This window comes from Elephas maximus, chromosome 15, assembly GCF_024166365.1.
Source record: "Elephas maximus indicus isolate mEleMax1 chromosome 15, mEleMax1 primary haplotype, whole genome shotgun sequence".
In the NCBI taxonomy this organism is placed as follows: domain Eukaryota; kingdom Metazoa; phylum Chordata; class Mammalia; order Proboscidea; family Elephantidae; genus Elephas; species Elephas maximus.
The window spans coordinates 3,472,923-3,492,922 of record NC_064833.1 but is presented as its reverse complement, the minus strand read 5'-3'; the positions used below and the strand labels follow the sequence as shown (position 1 = coordinate 3,492,922).

The following is a 20,000-nucleotide window of genomic DNA, read 5'->3' as shown; positions in this document are numbered from 1 at the left end:
GCTGCAGAAAAAAAAAAAAAAAAATTTTTTTTTTTTTTTTTTGGCCTCTTTAAAGTGTTAAAAAGCAAAGATGTCACTTTAAGGACTAAGGCGAGCCTGACCCAAGCCATGGTACCAGAGGTTGTGAACACTGGATGTCACCGTAACCATAAAAAGCCTCATATGCACGTGAAAGCTGGACAATGAATAAGGAAGATGGAAGAAGAATTGACACCTTGGAACTGCGGTGCTGGTGGAGTACACTGAATACACCATGGACTGCCAAAAGAACGAACAAATCTCTTGGAATAAGTACAACCAGGATGCTCCTTAGAAGTGAGGATGGTGGGATGGGACTATGTCTCACATACTTTGGACATGTTGTCAGAAGGGATCAGTCCCTGGAGAAGGACATCATGCTTGGTCAGGCGGAGGGTCAGCGAAAAAGAGGAAGGCCCTCAATGAGATGGACTGACACAGTGGCTGCAACAATGGGCTCAAGCATAACAACCCTCAAAATTGTGCAGTGTGGCAGTGTTTCGTTCTGTTGTGCACAGGGTCACTGAGTCAGAACTGACTCAGTGGCACCCACCTATCGAGACAAAAGCATACATGCCTCATATAATAAATAACACTCAAACCAAGCAATGAAGTGTGCTAAAAGGTGGTTGGAAATGGAGACGCACAACCTGTCAAGTGTGAAAACTGCCACACGGTGTTAGTGCCACGGTTCTAACCCATAATACACATAACCTCCGACCGACCAGTGGCTCCCCAATCTCTAGCTAGCTACTGTATCAGCTCACTTCTCAGTACCAGAGGTTGTGAACACTGGATGTCACCGTAACCATAAGAGGCGGCTCAGAACTGGGTGATGCTGCCCGGCTTCTAATTCTAACCACCCTAGCTTAGTTACAACTGCTTGCAGTGACCTTACTGCCGGCGCCAAACCCAAGTCCTGACACATCGCACAACTGGGAAAATTAGTTGCTATTTGGCCTCTCCTTCCCTAGGGTCCAGCCACAAAGTTCTTCTTTCAGTTTCCAGAACACACCACCCTCCCTCTTCTCAGGATCTTCCCCCTCCACTTTATACAGTCCCCGTCCACACCACCCCCCACCACAACCCCCGAGCCTGGCACATGGCAGGCACCAAGGAGCATCAGGAGAATCGAGGCAGAGATGAGAGACGGGAGCAGTGGCCTCAGGTCACCCATGCCCCACCGTTTTCCAACCCTCCAGAAGACGGTTCTCAACCTGCCCATGCCCGGGGCTCTGGCCATCTTAGGTCAACATTTTTAAAAGTGCAAAATAAACTACACAGGGTTACAAACGGGAACGTATGTTGAAATATGGTAGCTGAAACATGGAAAAGGGTAATGTGTGCTTCCTTACTAATGGATAAAAGCAAGCTCTAGGGATGGCACCGCGAACCTGAAACAAGTGTAGACCGGTATCTGCGGCGCCTGCTACAACTGTAACGTGAGAGGAAAATGCTGCCATTTCAGACTGGACTCCGGACTGGATACTTAGCTGACTGATCTGCACCAGTTAGCTCTCACTTAACAGGAAAACTTTCTTTCCATTTGTAGCCAAGAAACAACCCTGTACCCTCAAAATAAGTAGACTGAAAAAGGTATCTTACCGTGTGTGTGTGTGTGTGTGTAATCTAGAGTAAGTTTTAATTGCTTGGCCCTTTCTCACGGATCTCTCATTAAAAAAAAAAAAAAAACCATTGCTGTCGAGTTGGATTCTGACTCACAGCGACCCTACAGAATAGAGTAAAACTGCTAAATAGGGTTCCAAGGAGCAGCTGGTGGATTCAAACTGCTGACCTTTCGGTTAGCAGCCAAATGCTTAACCACCATGCCACCAGGGCAAAGGAGTTGGAAAATTACTGATTTTTAAAACATCCTTCAACAGTAGGGAAAATTACACAGTTTTACAAAATCTGTGGGCCTAAGACATTCCCCAGTGGCGATTCAGAAGGGACATGACCGTTTCCACATACTAGGCTTGGTAACGCTAACTTCAGTGAGACAGCTGGGGAAATACCTGCTGTTCAGCCACCCAAAGCCCACCACGAACTCAGATTTAAGCCAAGAGTAACGAGGACACTAAGGTGCTAACAATAAAGGAGATGGCAATACTGTGGGCATCCTAGGGCCTGGGCACTGTTCTACGCTGCGCACTGGGTGAGACCCGATTAGGGCTAGTCCTGTGACTGCCCTCATTCCACAGACAAGGGGCCAGGTGGGGCACAGGGAAGGCAAGTGACCCACCGGGACCATCCTGCTTGCGAATGTCAGGTAGGCGTCGGGGGGAGGGTGGGAGGGCCTGATGAGAATAGGCCACCTTCCAACTCGGACTCATCCCAAATGCTCAACAACCACTTTGCCAAAATCTGTAATTCCACGTAAGATCCAAGGCCCCCTGCTCACACTTTAAAAGAGGAAAAATGTCAGAGCAGGTATGTCAGGGGGAGGGGAAGACAGAACACAAGGACGTCTGTGTCCAGGGCTCCTGAGGACATTTCTAAGCACGCTTGGCCTAATCCCAGGAAACATGCCGATGCGGACGCCTCACGCTCAGCTCTCGTGACTGCACGCACCAACGGGGAGGAGCACTTACCGATTTGCAACAGGATTGGTGTGACCAAGGCCGTCTCCATGGCATAACAGAACTCCCTGCCAAACATCACTGCCCCGTGCATCACCCACAGGCGCACGGGGATCCGGTCGATGGACCCCTCGCTAATGGTCTCGTCGTGGTTCTCGGCCTCCTTGCCCTCGCGCTTCTGGGGGGCGGACACAGGTAACTCTTGAACTTGCATAGATTCTGGGTCAGCATTCTGCGGAGCCATTTTCATTACCACCAAAAATATATATATATGTATATATATTTATTCTATCTATATAAATAATACTATCATATATCTTTACTGATAAATTAAGACGTCTTCTCTTCCTGCTTCGGTTGTGTTCCTCAGGCAGGTAATACTTATATTCCTCTTTGTACAAACAGGTATTTCCAACTTCTCAGGCGTAGGAGGCGTGCAGCAAAACAAAATGATTTTTGGTTGGATTTTAAACATATGGCTTGCTGGTTTACTGTGAATTAGAGTTAAAAATCCATAATTGCCATTCAGTTAATACCAGTTTCATCATTATGACTGAAGAGGTACTGAAGTTATTTTTCTTGCTATAGAGAGGTGGGATGGTGACACAAAAGGACAGTCCGCTGTTAATCCCCATCGAGTGACTGGTTGATCTGCAAGAGAGGAAACACAAGCCGACCGGGGCGTCAGAGAGGCCCCTGAGCTGCCCGCCGCCCGACCGCCCCGGCTGCTAGCAGTCCGGGCACCCCGCGGGACTAGCCTGGATCACTGAAGAGAATTCTACAGACCTCTTAGAGCCTCAGCTCTCCGTGGCTTAAGCTCTGGTTGGATCTGTGAAACAATGTTTTCTCGCACAGAATTTAATCCTGGGGGAAGGATAAAGATGATGGTGACAAATGAGGGCAGGATCAGAGGAATAGACTGCACAAAAAGCCAGGAGTGTACGCTGTTGACTACTACCATCGACGACGCTGTGATGCACTAACAGATGGACCTGCACCCATAACGTGGCCATGGGGCCCATCAGGGCCTGCAAATATGACAACAGGGAGCACAGTGGGGGCGGGAGGAGGAAGGTGGAAGGGGCGAGACTAAGTCAGAAAGGCAACTGTAGATCCTGCCTGAAAAGCTGGCAAAGAAGAAGTGAAGGGAGGGCTGGATGGGGCTGGAGCAGCAAGTTCAAAGTCAACCCAACAGCCCCTGGATCTCATGGTCAGGTTCTGTGAGCCACAGGCCCTGGTCTTTTCAGGCTATAAAACCTTGTGATAATCAAATCATTAAAGTGATAGCCCCTCTCCCCAGAAAACTGTACATACTGCCAAATTTTAGATGCTCAGACTCCCAGGCCCACCCCTGGCATTCCCGGGGAGGGGGGCTCTGGAACCTCCACAGCCACAGTTCTAGAGTTTGCACCACCCTGGCTCCAATGACCCAGCTTTGGGGCATACTCTCGACCTGGATGAATATCCCGCAATGAAGTGCTGACTGCCTAGAATACGGCTAACGAGAAACTGCCCCAGAAATTTTTTAGGAAAATGAGACCAAAGCCCCGTGCGAGGCAAGATGAGGATACAGAGACACAAACTCCCAAATACATCCAGAGTCAGGGCTGCAGCTACGCAGTGTCAGTGCAACCTGAAGTGACCATGAAGCCAGACCAGGGGAAGTGCACATTGTACATTCACGAGGCTCTGCGTCTAGTGTCTTAACCCGTCTTTTTCAACAACTGGTTTAAATATTTCCAATTAGTATTCACTTAACCAAATGATGATCTTAATTAGCCCAAGTCTTCCCAGAAAGGACCAGAAAATTCAGTCGTCTCTCTTCACCACTCCTCAGGTGAAGTACCCATATTGGGGGCCCCCAGACAGATGTAAGCAGTCCAGCCGCCCCTGGGGCTCAGGGAGGGAGTCACCTCAGCAGTCCCACAGAGCAAGTGCTTCTCCACCCTGGAGGAGGCTCCTTGGAAGAGGGCCTTAGACTTCACTCTTCCATTCCAGTTCTCACTTACGTTCTCTTTCCTGCTGCAACTGAGGCTAAAATCCTTACTAGTCCCTGGGAATCAAAGGTCCAAGGAGTCCAACCTATGTATTTGCTGCCTATGCCCCCCAATTTCACAATTTAACCTGTAGCCCTTTCTGGAAAATTCTTTTAAATTCCAATTCTGTATATCCAGGGTGGAAATTCAAATTTTGAATGAACCAATTTGAGGCCCTACCAGGAAAAGGACTTGCTCAGGGACCAGCGTGCCGACCTTTCAAGTCAGAAGTCCCAAAGTCTCACTGCCCCATAGCTTTCCTTTGTAACAATTATCAGAAAAGAAGGCTGGGAGAGTACCCGTAGGACTTCCCACACCCACCCAGCTCCACAGCTGCTTTGTGTTACTGAGCTCATCTGTCAGTATCTGGACTGGAAGCACCACCGAGAAGACTGAGCCATATGCTCTGTGCTTGGCCCTGCCAGCCGGAAGGCCATCTCCAGGGCCAGGCTTCTTAGAAGGAAGATGGTGTGGGAGGGTCCTTCTCCAGGGACGTGAACTACTTCCTAGGTAAGCAGGTCACTTCTGAGGAGCTTATTTCCAAAAAGAAGGGTAAGTGAGCATCAAGGACAAGCTGTAAAGACAGACACAAAACTGCCGTGGCCTCACACACGACGGTCCCAACCTCATTCAGGTTCCAACTACAGTCTAGGTTTCTGCCTGCTGAGAGGTCTGAGGAGTAAGCTCAAGATGCCTAGCAAGGTATCTACATCTCACCTGGGTAAAATCTAGGTGTTTATAAAACTGACCGCTCAGGAAGCAAAGGATGTGTATCCTTGGTAGTAGAGTCTCATGCTTATGGATCAGACCAACATAAACTGAAAGGTACTGCGCATCTAGGTATTCTTAAGTGTTTGGGGGTTTCCCTGACAAATGTCTAGAGTCTGGTTTAAAAAAAAAAAAAAGGCAATTCAGAAAGGAAGCATGAAAAGGAGGGTCTGAACAGCTCAACACACATCTGCCAAGCCCATACCCACGAGCTGGAGGCTGGGAGAGTTTTCTGGGTCACCTGTCCACCTCCAACACGCTCATGCACCAGCAAGCTACTATACACCTGGTCGTGGCTACCAAGTCGTTTGCAGTCATTGCATTGCTTTGTTTGGTTTGGGCACCTAAAGAGTACTGTTGGGTTGATCTAACAGTGGCAGGGAACTAGAATTCTTAAATACACACGGGGGTCCCACTTAAACCCAGCCACACGTGGGTCTTCTTTCCAAAGACAGGAGAGTGGAACCTGCCAGGGTGTGGGGGCACCTGTCTCTAGGATCCCACCTGTGGCAGTGTGTGCTGGCAGAGGGACTCCACGGTCTCTCCCATTCTTACATCTTACATCTCTTCCTGTCTCTCCCGGATCCCAGAGCTCACACCATAAAGCTCAGCTTTGTGCACGGCTCCCGCTCACCCCTTATAGAGGCTTCTGGGACCCAACCCCACCGGCTTCCACAGCCTCATGTCCCCCTCTTTGCTCCCGGGCCTCTCCCATCTTCAGACAGAGCGACATGGGGTCTCCCTGACTCTTCCCAAGACCCCCCTCCACAGAGCCGCTGAGCCTGCCCTTTGGCAAAGGGCTCTCGACTCCAGAGCAGACCCTCATACTGCTTTCATTCGTTCTGGTGGCCTGGCTCGCCTGCCCTCCTTCACTGTGCCTGGCCACACTGCAGGAGCAGGAGCCCAATGTCATTCGTCATTCGTTCAAAGAATGAATGAATAAATGAATGCCTGTATATAAACCACTGATAAGTACTAAGAGGCTCTCGGCACTGAAATGCCACCGCCCTGCCCTCCCTCCCTTCACCCTGGGCAACCAGCTACCAGTGTTAGGCATCACTTAAGTCCTCATGAAATGGCACAGGCGTGGTCTGGGATTTACCTGCTATTCAAGTAGTCTAGGCATGAACACAGCTGACTTCCCTTGCAGAAGGAGTGCAAATGCAGCGGTATAGTAAACGGTTTTTACACGGGGAACTTCACTGTCATCTACATTGATGGAAACAATAGATATCGTTAGCATTCAGTTTGTTTGTATTCAAGTAGCAGTTCATGAGTACAAACATCCACCCAATGTCTCCTACCTCCACGAACTTATCCATTGGTATTATCAATCTAGGGCAGTAACACCACTGCAAGTTATCAAAATTTCCAAAAACAGCCAAGCTTTTTAAAATGTTTGGGTAATTTTTCAAACAGTAACTTTAAATAAGGCTAAATCAGCTTCCACAACAAAAAAATCACCTCATGTTAGCAAGCACTATGCGTTTCTTTAAAGATATGATTTGTCAAATCCGGTTTTAAAACTGGGTACTCGGAAGACAACATCAAACCATCAAGTCAGTAGGATATCACCCGACAGAGTGACCGTTTCCATAAAATTCATCTCTGCAAAGCTCTGGGGATTTTACACACATTTTAGGGGATGCTACAAAATAGCGTAGAAATGAATATACCATAGTTTATCCATCCATCCGTTGATGGGCACCTTGATTACTTCCATCTTCTTGCTTTTGTAAACAGTGCTGCAATGAACATGGGTGTGTATATATCTGTTCATGTAAAGGCTCTTATTTCTCTAGGATATATTCCAAGGAGTGGGATTGCTGGATCGTATGGTAGTTCTATTTCTAGTTTTTTAAGGAAGTGCCAAATTGATTTCCAAAGTGGTTGTACCATTTTACATTCCCACCAGGAGTGTATAAGTGTTCCACTCTCCACAACCCCTCCAACATTCGTTATTTTGGGTTTTTTTGGATTAATGCCAGCCTTGTTGGAGTGAGACGGAATCTCACTGCAGTTTTGATTTGCATTTCTCTAATGGCTAATGATCGTGAGCATTTCCTCATGTATCTCTTAGCTTCGTGAATGCCTTCTTTAGTGAAGTGCCTGTTCATATCCTTGGCCCATTTTTTAATTTGGTTGTCTTTCTGTAGTTGAGTTTTTGTAGTATCATGCAGATTTTAGAGATCAGACGCTGATTGGAAATGTCATAGCTAAAAACTTTATCCCAGTTTGTAGGTAATCTTTTTACTCTTTTGGTGAAGTCTTTGGATAAGCATAGGTGTTTGGAATACTACGCATCGATAAAGAACAATGATGAATCCATGAAACATTTCATAACATGGAAAAATCTGGAAGACATTATGCTGAGCGAAATTAGTCAGTTGCAAATGAATAAATATTGTATAAGACCACTATTACAAGAACTCGAGAAATAGTTTAAACAGAGAGGAAAATATTCTTTGATGGTTATGAGGGGGGAGGAAGGAAGGGAGGGAGAGGGATTTTCACTAATTAGATAGTAGATAAGTTTTATTTTAGGTGAAGGGAAAGACAATACAATATAGGAGAGGTCAACACAACTGGACTAAACCAAAAGCAAAGAAGTTGCCTCAAACTGAACACTTTGAAGGCTGGCGTAGCAGGAGCAGGGTTTTGGGGACCATGGTTTCAGGGGACATCTAAGTCAACTGGCATAATAAAATCTATTAAGAAAACATTCTGCATCCCATTTTGGTGAGGGGCGTCTGGGGTCTTAAATGCTAGCAAGTGGCCATCTAAGATGCATCAATTGGTCTCAACCCACCTAGAGCAAGGAAGAATAAAGAACACCAAAGACACAAGGTAATTATGGGCCCAAGAGACAGAAAGGGCCACATAACCAGAGACTACATCAGCCTGAGACCAGAAGAACTAGATGGTGCCCAGCCACAACCGATGACTGCCCTGACAGGGAACACAACAGAGAACCCTGAGGGTGCAGGAGAGCAGTGGGATGTAGACCCCAAATTCTCGCAAAAAGATCAGACTTAATGATCAGACTGGGACTAGAGGGACCCCGGAGGCCACGGTCCCCAGAACTTCTGTTAGACCAAGACAGGAACCATTTCCAAAGCCAACTCTTCAGACAGGGATTGGACCGGAATATGGGATGGAAAATGATACTGGTGAAGAACGAGCTTCTTGGATCAAGGCGACACACGAGACTATGTTGGCATCTCCTGTCTAGAGTGGAGGGGGCCAGAAGCTGCCAGAACGGACACGAGAAGATAGAGTGGAGGGAAGGACTGTGCTATCTCATTAGGGGGAGAGCAATTAGGAGAGTATAGCAAGGTATACGTAAATTTTCGTATGAGAGACTGACCTGATTTGTAAACTTTCAGTTAAAGCAGAATAAAAATAGTGTAGTACACTAAAAATAGTACATTTAGAAATATGCATCATGTCACCTTGCGAAAGAGTGAAGACGGGTGCCTAGAGATCTAAGAGTGGGGCTGGGGAGCGGGGGACAACCAGGCCACAGAGACCACAGGTGGGCACTTGCCACTCTGGAAGGAAAGTCAGTGGTCTACAGGTGAATGCTGGGTCACAGAGCCAATCCCAAAGGAGGGCTCTTGAGTTCCGCCATGCATGGGACATGTACGGACAAGTCCTAACCCGTCTGAGAAGGACAACGCGTCTGATGGACTGAGGATCCTTCAGCTCTGTCATCAGTTCCCAGTGGAAACAGAACGGATACAATTGAGATCTGATCTAAATTCTTCTCTATGGCATGAGGTGAGGATCTACTTTTCTCTCTTTCCTGGTGGCCATCCAGTTGTCTCTATATTATTGATTTAAAAGTCCATTCCGGCCTCTTTGAGATTTCCTCTTATCACAGACCAAGCTTCCATTTGCACTTGGGTCTGTTTCTCAGTTTTCTATCCTGTTTCAAAGTGTCCCTGGCTAACTCATTTCCAGTGACACACTGCTTCAGGTATAAAGGTTTTATTAGGTATTAATTAATATCTGGAAGCTAGTCCTCCCATTAATTCTTTCTCCAGCGCTCCCCTAATTATCCTTACATATTCCCTTGCAAGAACTTTATGAGCATATGAACTTTAAGAGCAGCTTCACTAGCTCCAGAAAAGACTTTGTTGGTTTTTTTTACTGGGGTTCCATTAATTTTACAAATTAACACAGGGAAATTGGCATCTTTAGGCTGGTGAGTCACGCACTTCAAGGACAAGGAATGTCATTCCCTCTGTTCAAGTCTACCTCAGTGTCTTTCAGGAGCATTTCAGAGGACTCTTTCTACAGGTTTTGTGCATTTCTTGTTAAATTTACTTCTAATTCTCTTTTTTGTAGCCACTGTAACTGGGATTTTCTCTTCCCTTATATTTTCTAAGTGGTTGGTTTCTGCACTACCTGAAGACTTTTTAGTGTCCTGTGCTTATCAGCTCAGGTACCTGCTCCATACAGTGAATATGTATCGTTCTATCAAGACAGAGGACACTCCTAACACCCTGGAAGGTCCCCTCATGTCCTTTCCCATTCATTTAAGGCTACTGATTTCTATGTCCTAATTCTGTAAGCTGCTACCCTGCTGAATTATTATACTAGCTGAGTGAGAACAGACAAAAAATATGAATATAATCAAATTTACAAGAAATCTATTAACCATTATCAAAATGTACATAGTCCCCAATTTAACTTAATGGTGGGGTTGTGTTCCCAAGTTAGTTCATGCCTTGTTTGGAGGTTATCATCTAGACCCTCAGAGAGAGCTGCCAAGAACACCAGGCTGGCCCTCCAGGCTTTTCCCTGTCTCAGTGTGACCGAACCACCGCACTTGCTCAGGGTCTCGAAACAAGGGCCTATATGGCACATGGCGTCACCTTTCCCAGGCACAAAAGACTCTGGAAAAAGACTTTGAAATCTTTCCCTTTCTGGCCTCTCCCCACTTATCCTATTTCTACAGCCATTTCCAGTGGCGTTCCATTCATGGGAAAAGAAAAGCAGCTTTGAGAACAGAACAGGAAGGAGTGTGGCGGGAGGGGCCGCAGGGGCCCCTCAGACGCCATCAGCAGAGTGCCTGGAGCCAGGGGTGTGTCACCACAGCTGAGAACTCCTTCTAGGAGACAGAGCAATCAGGTACTATAAAACCAGGTGGAACTAAAACATCGGCTGCAGGCAAGTCAACCCTGACTCGTGGCGACCCAATGTGCTTCAGAGTAGAACTGCGCTCCACAGCGTTTTCAATGGGTGGTTTTTTGGAAGTACATTGCCAGGCCTTTCTTCCAAGACACCTCTGGGTGGATGCAGACCTCCAACCTTTCAGATAACAGCCAAGCACACTAATCGTGTGCACCACCCAGAACTCCTAAAACCAGGTGTGCTGCTGAGTTGATTCCGCCTCACACCGACCTGACAGGACAGAGCAGAACTGCCCCATAGGGTTTCCTAGGCTGTAATCTTTATGGAAGCAGACTGCCAGGTCTTTTCTCCCGTGGACAAACAGCCCATCTTTCAGTTAGTAGCAGAGTGCTTAACTGCTGCACCACTACAAAAAAAAAAAAAACCCCAAACCCATTGCCATCGAGTGGATTCAGACTCATAGCAACCCTACAGGGCAGAGCTGAATTGCCCCTTAGGGTTTCCAAGAAGCAGCTGGTGGATTTGAATTGCCAAACTGCCAACCTTCTGGTTAGTGGCAGAGCTCTTAACTACTGCACCACTAAACCAAAAAACCAAACCCAGGGCCGTCGAATCGATTCCGACTCAAAATGAGACTGCGCCATTAAAAACCTTAAAACCAAATGTACTACCCACAGAATGGTGTCCATGAAATGTTCTTCTCAGAGCATGCCAAATGTTTTCAAGGAGACAGTTTCATGTAAATTCTGGAGTGTTTGTTAACTTTAATATCAAAAACATAAAAAGTCTTCTTCTGAAGCGTGTGATTTAAATTGGCCAGGCACGGGAGAGCTCGAGAGCACACTGAAACCACCTGAGGGCTCTGCGGCCCCCTCCAGAAAGCTCCTAAGAGCCTCTTCTGAGCTGTTCACAAGCTAGGAGAGGTTTAACAGTGTCCCCAGGAGACCAGCCCAACTTTCAGGACAGGGTCCCCCTGGCAGGGAGGGAGAAGTGCTCCCTTTGGAACCTGCTCCGGCGGTGGCTGACGCGCTGGGTGACAATAATTTTATTAGGGTTTGCAGATGCGCTTGGGTAAGTGAAACTACAATTGTTCCCATCAACAACTTCCTCTATTGTCCTGCTTCTAGTTCACGGGGAACTGGTGCCAGAGCACGTGACTTCCTACAACTTGTCGTGTGGAACAGCTTGCCGCAAACTCACTCTAGTCTAAAGGGCAACTGGAGAAGAACGTCTGACAGGTGCCTGGAGCTTGGGCAAAGTCTGAGGAGTCCACACAACAGTCACACCGTCCAACAAGAAGCTGGTCACAGAGTTCGGTCACCCACAGCGCCTGTACGGCGGTCTAGAAAGCAGTCAATGCATTTCTGCATCGTGACAATCAAGGTACCTCCTCCGTCCAGCCCATGCGCACTCGTGCACACTCGTGGCCTAACGTGTCACAGCCAGTGCTTTGTGGTGACTGGGTTGCTGCAATCGCTGCTTCATACAAACAAATGTAGGTGTCCCCACCCTCAAAAGAGCCACGGCGACGACTAACATTTTTCTAAAAAGAAGTGAACTATTAACCCTGTTGATGGCCTTGCTGAGTATTTACTAACACAGTCCTCTCAAGGACTGCCGCCGTGCCTCTGGCTCCCCAGGTGAGCAGGCCAAGAACCCTAACTTACAGACACACGGACGCCAGGGAGACCAGAAAACAGCAGTATGTGACAAAGAGCAGCTTTTGGACCAAAGATACAAAAAGATCTAAAATCAAATCAAGCCAGGCCCTTATATTCCTTAAAAAAAAAAAAACAAAAAACCAGGCTGACTGGAATGGACTGGTTGAGACTGAAAGACTCGGAGACTATTCCCTGAGACACTCTTTGAACCTTGAACCTCTGAACCAAGACTAGCCCAAGGTCACCTTTTAGCTAAGTAACAGACTGGCTCACAAAATAAAGACTATCACCCATGAGTACTGCGCTCCTTTAAAAAATCATCTATATGAGACCACACGGTCAACAATTACCTTAAAACACAGATGAAAATGTGAGGGGGTGGGGACACCAGATTAACGTTTACGGAACAGCCAGGACACAGGTAACGAGAATGTTCACAAGTTGTGAAGCATGTGACTAATGTCACTGAACAATTTGTGTAGAAGTTGAAAGGGAACCTAAACTGCTCCGTGTCAATCTTCACCGAAAACACAATAGATAACCAAAAGCCCGTAGCTGCCAACTTGTTTTCAACTCATAGCGACCCTACAGGACAGAGTAGAACCGCCCCATAGAGTTTCCAAGGAGCTCCTGGTGGATTCCAACCAGCCACAGCTCTTAACCACTATGCCACCAGGGTTTCCAAAACACAGTAAAGTATTATTAAAAAACAAACAAAAAAAGTTGAAGCAAGTTCAAAGTAGCTGTGGTAAGAATGAAAAAGGCATTCTAGCAAATTTAAAAAACATCTAAGGAGTCTCACTGATTTCCAATGTAAAATCAATGCTGTGTCCTTAACTGAAGGAAAATAAGATGCAATCAAAAACCCTGGCAAGAAAGGAATTAAGGTTCTGAACGTCACGATCCTAAGGAATGGTTCCCATGATGCACCTGATCGTGAAATCACCCATCTCTAGGTATTACAGGGAAACCCTGGTGGTGTAGTGGTTAAGTGCCATGGCTGCTAATCAAAGGGTCGGCAGTTCAAATCTGCCAGGCGCTCATTGGAAACTCTATGGGGCGGTTCCACTCTGTCCTACAGGGTCGCTATGAGTCGGAATCGACTTGACGGCACTGGGTTTGGTTTCTTTGGTTTTAGGTATTACAGAGTCCCTGTGTGGAGCAAACTGTTAACACGCTCGACTGCTAACTGAAAGGTTAGAAGTTCAAGTCCACCCAGAGGTGCCTAGGAAGAAAGGCCTGGCAATCTACTTCTGAGAAAATCAACCACTGAAAAACCCGTGAAGCACAGTTCTCTGACACGCTCGGGGTCACCGGGAGTCAGAATCGACTTAATGACAACCGGCTTGGCTCCTTCTGAGCAGGTATTATGTGTGTCTCCTGCAAACCCAGGCGGTCTCCTCTGCTCACTCTACATGTCTCTGGCCTCGGACAGGCGGGCTAATGAAACTCAAATCTGATCAGATGAGCATGAGTTGAAGCCAGACACGTGACTTCCCGGTACCACGAAAACATACAGCTCCAAACACCCACGTGGAGGGGTGTGAGTCACTCCAAATCAGAACAGCAGGAGGTGCTTGTTCGGACATGCAGCTTCCTGACCTTCATCTCAGACCTACCTGATCAGATCACCAGGCAAGGGCCCGGGAATCTGCATTTTCCTATGCTCCCACGCTACAGCCCAGTCTGAGCCGTAGACAGGATGACCTCCCGGCTTGGTTCTCAGGGACAACCGTGGATTACAGCTGCCATGCTGGTGTAATTATTAACAACGCCCACTGTCCACTCTCAAAGGTGTCCCGGGCTGAACAGCTGTCACCCAGATACAAATGATCAAAAGCTTAACTAAGGAACTCCACACCTGAAGACTGCAGAAATGGTAAATGCCTCGTTACCTATATAATTTCCATAAAAGATAAGCTAACCTCTGCCTTAACTCCTCTGATAAACTAGCCTCTCAGTGTTTTTTGTCACAACACACAGCCAAGGACACTTCAGAAACCCAAATGGTACATGTGTCAGATCCCCGGTCCCTTTCATTTGTACTTCTTTATGATCAGAGCTTGGTGTGAATTTGGTGTTGGTGGAGGAGAAGTGGGTGAGGGGCGGGGTGACTGTGTGTGCGTACGTGTATGTGTGAGGGGGTAGGGGGGAGGGTGAGGGGCAGTATGTGTGTGTACATGTGTATGGTGAGGGGCAGAGTGACTGTGTGTACATGTGTGTGGTGAGGGGCAGGGTGACTGTACACATGTGTGTGGTGAGGGGCAGGGTGACTGCGTACACATGTCTGGTGAGGGGCAAGGTGACTGCGTACATGTATGAGTAAAGGACAGGGTGACTGTGTGTACACGTGTGTGGTGAGGGGCAGGGTGACTGTGTGTGTACATGTATGTGTGGTAAGGGGCAGGGTGACTGCATGTTGTATGTGTACGTGTGTATAAAATATCCTATCAAAGGACTGAATCAAGGAAAATCTGAAAAGGGGCCCCAGGGAGTGAGAGGACCAAGATACTGCCACACTGTAAAAAGTCAGTCTAATTACAGTATTTCTCTGTGTGTTAGTAACCCAACAAGCAGGAAGGGGCCTCAACCCTGGGCGGCCTGGCCCAACCTCTCTGGACTTCTTTCCTGTGATCCTGTGTGCCAGCCTGGTCCCCTGCCTCCATGTGCCGGCCCACCCCAGCCCCCTTCCCCTCCAGCAGGTCTCTCTTCCCTTTGACACCACACCTCAGCCATGACATCAGTCCTGGCCCCAGGCCAGGTGGGACCGCAACACTCAGAGGGTGTATGGCTGCGACACTCCCCCAGGCTGTCTGCTCCAAGAGGATATGCCAGGCAGTGCCCCCACTCATCCTTCCTCTCGAGGTACCTTCTAGCACATGTGCACACACACCTGGCCAGTGAGTAAGTGGTCCCACACTGGCCATCCCTTGCGGATCACGGACACCTGGGCAGCTGCTGTCCTCTGAGGTACCTCCCCCTCCCTGCGGCTCCTTCAAGCTCCATCACATCGGAGGCCCCCTCTAGCAGTGCCCCTGCGTTCCCCGCGTCCTGGAACCCTGGACAGAGGGAGGGGGCCATCCAGCAGGAGGCTGCAGGCCTGGGCTCAGCCCCAGCGCCCCCCCACCACATGCACCCCAGCCAGTGCAGGCACACAAGTGGTTTTCAAAAGAAATTAATTCATAAGCGGTGAAGCCAGAAGGCCGAACTGAGCCGTAATTACTCTATTAAATAAAGATAACCAATTTTTAAAAATTCCTCGTCTGTGTAAAGAGCAAGATAAGCAAAGAGCTCAGAGAACATCCGCTTCTCTCCTGAACAGAGCCAGAAACCGTCTGTCGATGCTAATGAAGGGCAGAGACGAGAAATTCTAAATTCTTACGCCCTAAACTGCCTGCTGCAATCTACGTAAACTTCCAGACACACACGTACTCATTCCTGAAGGACTATTAAACCCTTTGAAGACGAGTCGCTGCCCCTCCAGATGAATCAGCGCTGCCTCTAACTATTTTTCAGGAATTCAGGTGCTGGTGTAAACAGCGCAGGCCCATGTTCTCAGCGAGGGGTCAGGTGCCTGGGGTCTGAAGCACTTCTGGGTGGGTGAATACCCTTCTTCTCATCCCCCAGCAGGCCCACTTCCTCAGATGCAAATCACGGACACCCGGTGGACCCTCCCCTCCTGGGAGCTTCCTGGTTCCCCCACCCACCCACCCCCGCCAGAGAGGGTCTCATGGCCCTGCCAGCAGCTCTGTCATTGCTCCAGGCTGTTTGTCACTCCCCCACCCCGACTGCAACATGTGTGACCCCAGCAGCTGGCAGAGCATGATGGAGGTGGGGGCTCCGGGGGACCTAAAATGAACAGGAGAGCCCAGAGTAGGAGAATCACAAGTGGGACTCGACTTACCTGTCCTCTTGGCTACTCTGATGAGTACAAGGCTCAGCTCTGAGCCCAGCATCTCACTGAGCACACACACCATGGCAGGGACACACACCACGGGGGAAACCTGGCAGATACTGGGCCACCGGAGGGCACGGAGACATCCCAGTAATTGGCTTTCAGTCGCTGAAGTCCAAGGCCACGTAGAAAATCAGGGCGAAAAGACCACCTTGTAGATGAACGCTATCAGCCCAAGGGGGCCTGGCTTTTCTTTGCTGGTTTTCCCACCTGTGACAAGAAACGTCGGAACTGCCAGCACGGCCGCGGGTCCCTTAGGAACTTCCCTACCAGGAAGAAAGGACTGGCCATCTACTTCCCAAATCAGCTCATGAAAATCCTATGGATTTTGATGGCATACAATGGCCCCATCCCGTTGTACGTCAGGGGCTGACTCGATGGCAGCCGGCAACGACGATGACAAGGAACCCGAGGCACCATGGGCAGCCAGGGAGAAAGCTAGGGTTTTCTTTTCCGGACCCCGTCCTAAGTCCTGATCCCCAACAACTGGCTGGGGAGAGGCACACACAGCTCTGGGTGTGTATGTGTTCACATTTCACCAACACCCCCACTTTCCTGACACACACCCCAGTGTGCACTCACTCACACACAGGAGGCTGAGCTGAGGGGACCACCAGTGTTCCTTCAAATGGTAAAGTTTCACTTTTTCATTGATCTTTAAAAATTATAGAAAGGGAAAGGCCACCTCCTGTGTGACCTGTTCTACTTAGAGAGAAATTTCCCGTTTAGGAAGCGGGATCAGAAATGCTGCTGCTGAAGTGGCCAGAGAACCCAAGCCCTGGGACAGACAGGAAACACAGCAAGCCCAGTCAGTCGGCTATCGTCCACCCACCAGCAGGTCGTGCTGGGCTCTCCCTCCCAACACCCAGAACCACACTGCTTCTCCCCGCCCCCCGCTCCCCTGAGGCCTGCCAGAGCACCCCCATTGGCCCTGCTTCTGTCCCTGACCCTCAGAGTCTGCAGCTCCCAACGCTGAAACCAGAGCGGCCTTGAGACCCACGTCAGGTCACGTCACGTCAGGTCACGTCACTCCTTCACTCAAAACTCTCCTCTGGTCTCCAGCTCAGAAGCAGCGTCCTACCCAGGGCCCACGTCACGGGTCCTTCACTGGCCGTCTGGGCTCTACGGCCTCACTCCGCCTCCCCCCCACCCCATGTTCACTCAGGCCCCTGCCACCCTCTCCCAAGGGGCGCCTCCTCTGTGGGGTGCCCAGCCAGCCTTCTGCCCCCAGCTGCCTCCCAGGTGACCCCAAGCCCTCACCCCCTCCCCCCGCCCCCGGCAGCTGCCTCTCTGGAGAGTCTAAAGGCACAAGAGCAGATGAAAAGTAAATAGGGTGGTAGGGGTTAGGCCACAGGAAAGCTCTAGGGAGAGTTTACACAAGTAGGTGTTTTTACATACTTGATCAAAGTATTACTCCATTTTCTAAAACATTAAGCGGGGCAAGGCATTCGGATTTGACATGAAACCCCTTTAGCAACAGAACCCCTATTCACGTTCTATTTGAAAAAAAAAAAGGCTATTATATCAAACAAAGGTAAACGAGGCAGCACAGCGTCCCACACTGAGAACAATCACAGAAGAAGCTCCACTCAGAGGGAGACGGCATGGAAACAAGGGCAGGCTGCCCACAAAGAAAACATTTTCTGCAACATTTAGCTTCTGCTGAAATACAAAGGCTTCCAGTTAATTTTTACCTCTGACCTGTATACCGTTTTCCTTGATTAGCACAATCAGCTTAGTTTTTTTTCTAATTAGCCAGCGAGAGTGCTTCGCTCACTGTCTTCTAGACGTTGCTAGCATCGATTTGTTAGTTTAAGCCAGTGGAGTCGGCGTGAAGCTTCTGCTACCATGGAAACAGCAAGCTTTGGACCGCAGCTCCTGGACTGGCCAGCTTGCAGGTCTGTGGACCCAGCTCAACTGAGCAGGCGCTGCCGAGCCGCCAGGGGCAACCAGGGCTCCGCTGGGCCTGGCCTTACTTCACCAGGAGCAAGCCCAGGTGAGCTGAATTCAGCCTCCGCTGTCCACTGGTCATCCACAGTGTGGAGAGGGAAGTCAAGCCACAGCTGCCCTGCTCAACGCTCACAACTACCGATGGTGCTAAAACACGGAAATACAACCCCTCACACATGCGTGGGCAGGAGGTGACCTCTACAACAGGACACAGCCAAGGAACACCACCGAAGCCAGCCCAGAAGGACCACGTTTGCTTACACGTGAAGCTAAAGGAGAGCAGCTGCCACACCCTGATTTCTTCCTTCAGCAAAAAAAAAAAAAAAAACACACATCACAAAAGAGCGAACTGGAGAAACTGCCTAACAATAAGGGCTATTTAAATTATGGCCCATGTGAATCAGAGAAGCACAAACATCAGTGTTTTTAAAGGCAGAAAGTAGGAAGTACATTTAAAAAATGTGAAAATCAAAACTAGAGTTTAGAAAGTGGGAAGTTTTGGTTTGCTGACAGAGTGAGGAGAACGTGCATATGGCTCTATCCTGGGGCTGAATCTAAGTTTACTCTCTGAACACTAAAACAAACAAAAAGCCAGCACTCTTCCACCTCTTCATACACATGGCCTCACCAGGAACTGGGGTTAAAGATCAGGGACCCGCAGTGACAGGTCAGTCACATCGGCGCTTTTCCAAGACAGCATGGCACTGCCGGGCCACAAAGTATAAGGCCTAAAGGGCACCCTTCTCACAGGCCTGCTGTTGTCGTTACCTGCCGTGAAGTCACGGCCTCGACCCAGACAACCCCACGCATGACAAAACGCTGCCCAGTCCCGCACCGTCCCCGGCCGGTCGTGGATTGGACCGTTGCGATCCACAGGATTCTCACTGGCTGATGTTCAGAAGTAGATCGCCAGGCCTCTCTTCCTAGTCTGTATTAGTCCGGAAGCTCCAATGAAACCTGCTTAGCAACATGGCAACATGCAAGCCTCCACTGAGGGATGGGCTGTGCATTGGCCAGGAATCGAGCCCGGTCTCCCACAGGGAGAGCAAGAACCCTATCACTGAACCACCACTGTCCTCTCTAGTTCATGAGTCTCATTAAAATGAGCCATCTGTCCATTCCCACTCCAGCCCCTGGACGAAGGCCTCTTGGAACCAGACACTTGCCTGGACACATGAAGTGCCCTGGCTGGGAATCGAACCTGTGTCTCCTGCACGGAGGACGAGAATTCTACCACTGAACCACTGCTGCCCCCTCTAATCAGCCCCCCAGGGAGCCCCTTTCCATCCTCTTCTGGACCCCTCATATTAACAGTGGGGAAAGAAGGTCCTGAGGGAGTCCCAGCACTCAGGGGTCCCGCCCCATGTGCTTCCTCAGGGCCAGCGCTTTTCCCACACAGCTGCCATCTCATAGAGGGGTGGCCTTTCTGCTAGAGACCCAGTCCCCAGAGCCACTGCAGTCAAGGGGCAGATGACAGGAGAGACAGGGCAGCCGCCCCCTCCTCTTCCTTCTCTCTCGGCTCAGGAAGTGGCTGGCGCCAGGGATGGCAGCAGTTACAAAGGGGAAGGGGACAACCAGGCAGTCCACTTGAATCTCCCCCAAACTGCATAAACCAGACTAAGACCCCACAAAAAGTCCCCTCTACCTCTACAGAGATCAGAGTCCCCCTAACCTGTGGGCGTCCCGGTTTTGTGCGATAAGAAAGCTGGTGTCTATGGAGTAGCCCCTTTGCTATCTGGAAAAGCTGGCTGTCAAACGTGAAGATAAATGATGCAGCTTCCGACACCGAGAACACTCACAACAGAAGCTGATGTTGAAACAAGGGCAGACTGCCCCAAAAGAAGATACTTTCTGCACCAAATGCTACGGAGGGCTAAGGCCTTCACCCATCACT

General features: G+C 49.1%; 1 protein-coding gene across 2 annotated transcripts in view; it reads right to left on the bottom strand.

The window, feature by feature from the left end:
- The window catches only part of SLC45A4 (solute carrier family 45 member 4), a 49,580-nt gene extending 33,187 nt beyond the window's left edge, over positions 1 to 16,393 (bottom strand). The window contains exons 1-3 of one of the 2 annotated variants that reach the window (XM_049854046.1): positions 16,106 to 16,393; positions 6,504 to 6,610; positions 2,610 to 3,248 (exon numbers count right to left, since the gene is read on the bottom strand). In XM_049854046.1, coding sequence (XP_049710003.1) covers positions 2,610 to 2,847 — 238 coding nt within the window. In that variant the 5' untranslated portion in view covers positions 2,848 to 3,248; positions 6,504 to 6,610; positions 16,106 to 16,393. Of the gene's footprint in view, positions 1 to 2,609; positions 3,249 to 3,383; positions 3,465 to 6,503; positions 6,611 to 16,105 lie in introns of those variants that run through there. The other variant, XM_049854047.1, reaches the window with a different exon arrangement.
- Between the last annotated feature and the right edge of the window lie 3,607 nt (positions 16,394 to 20,000).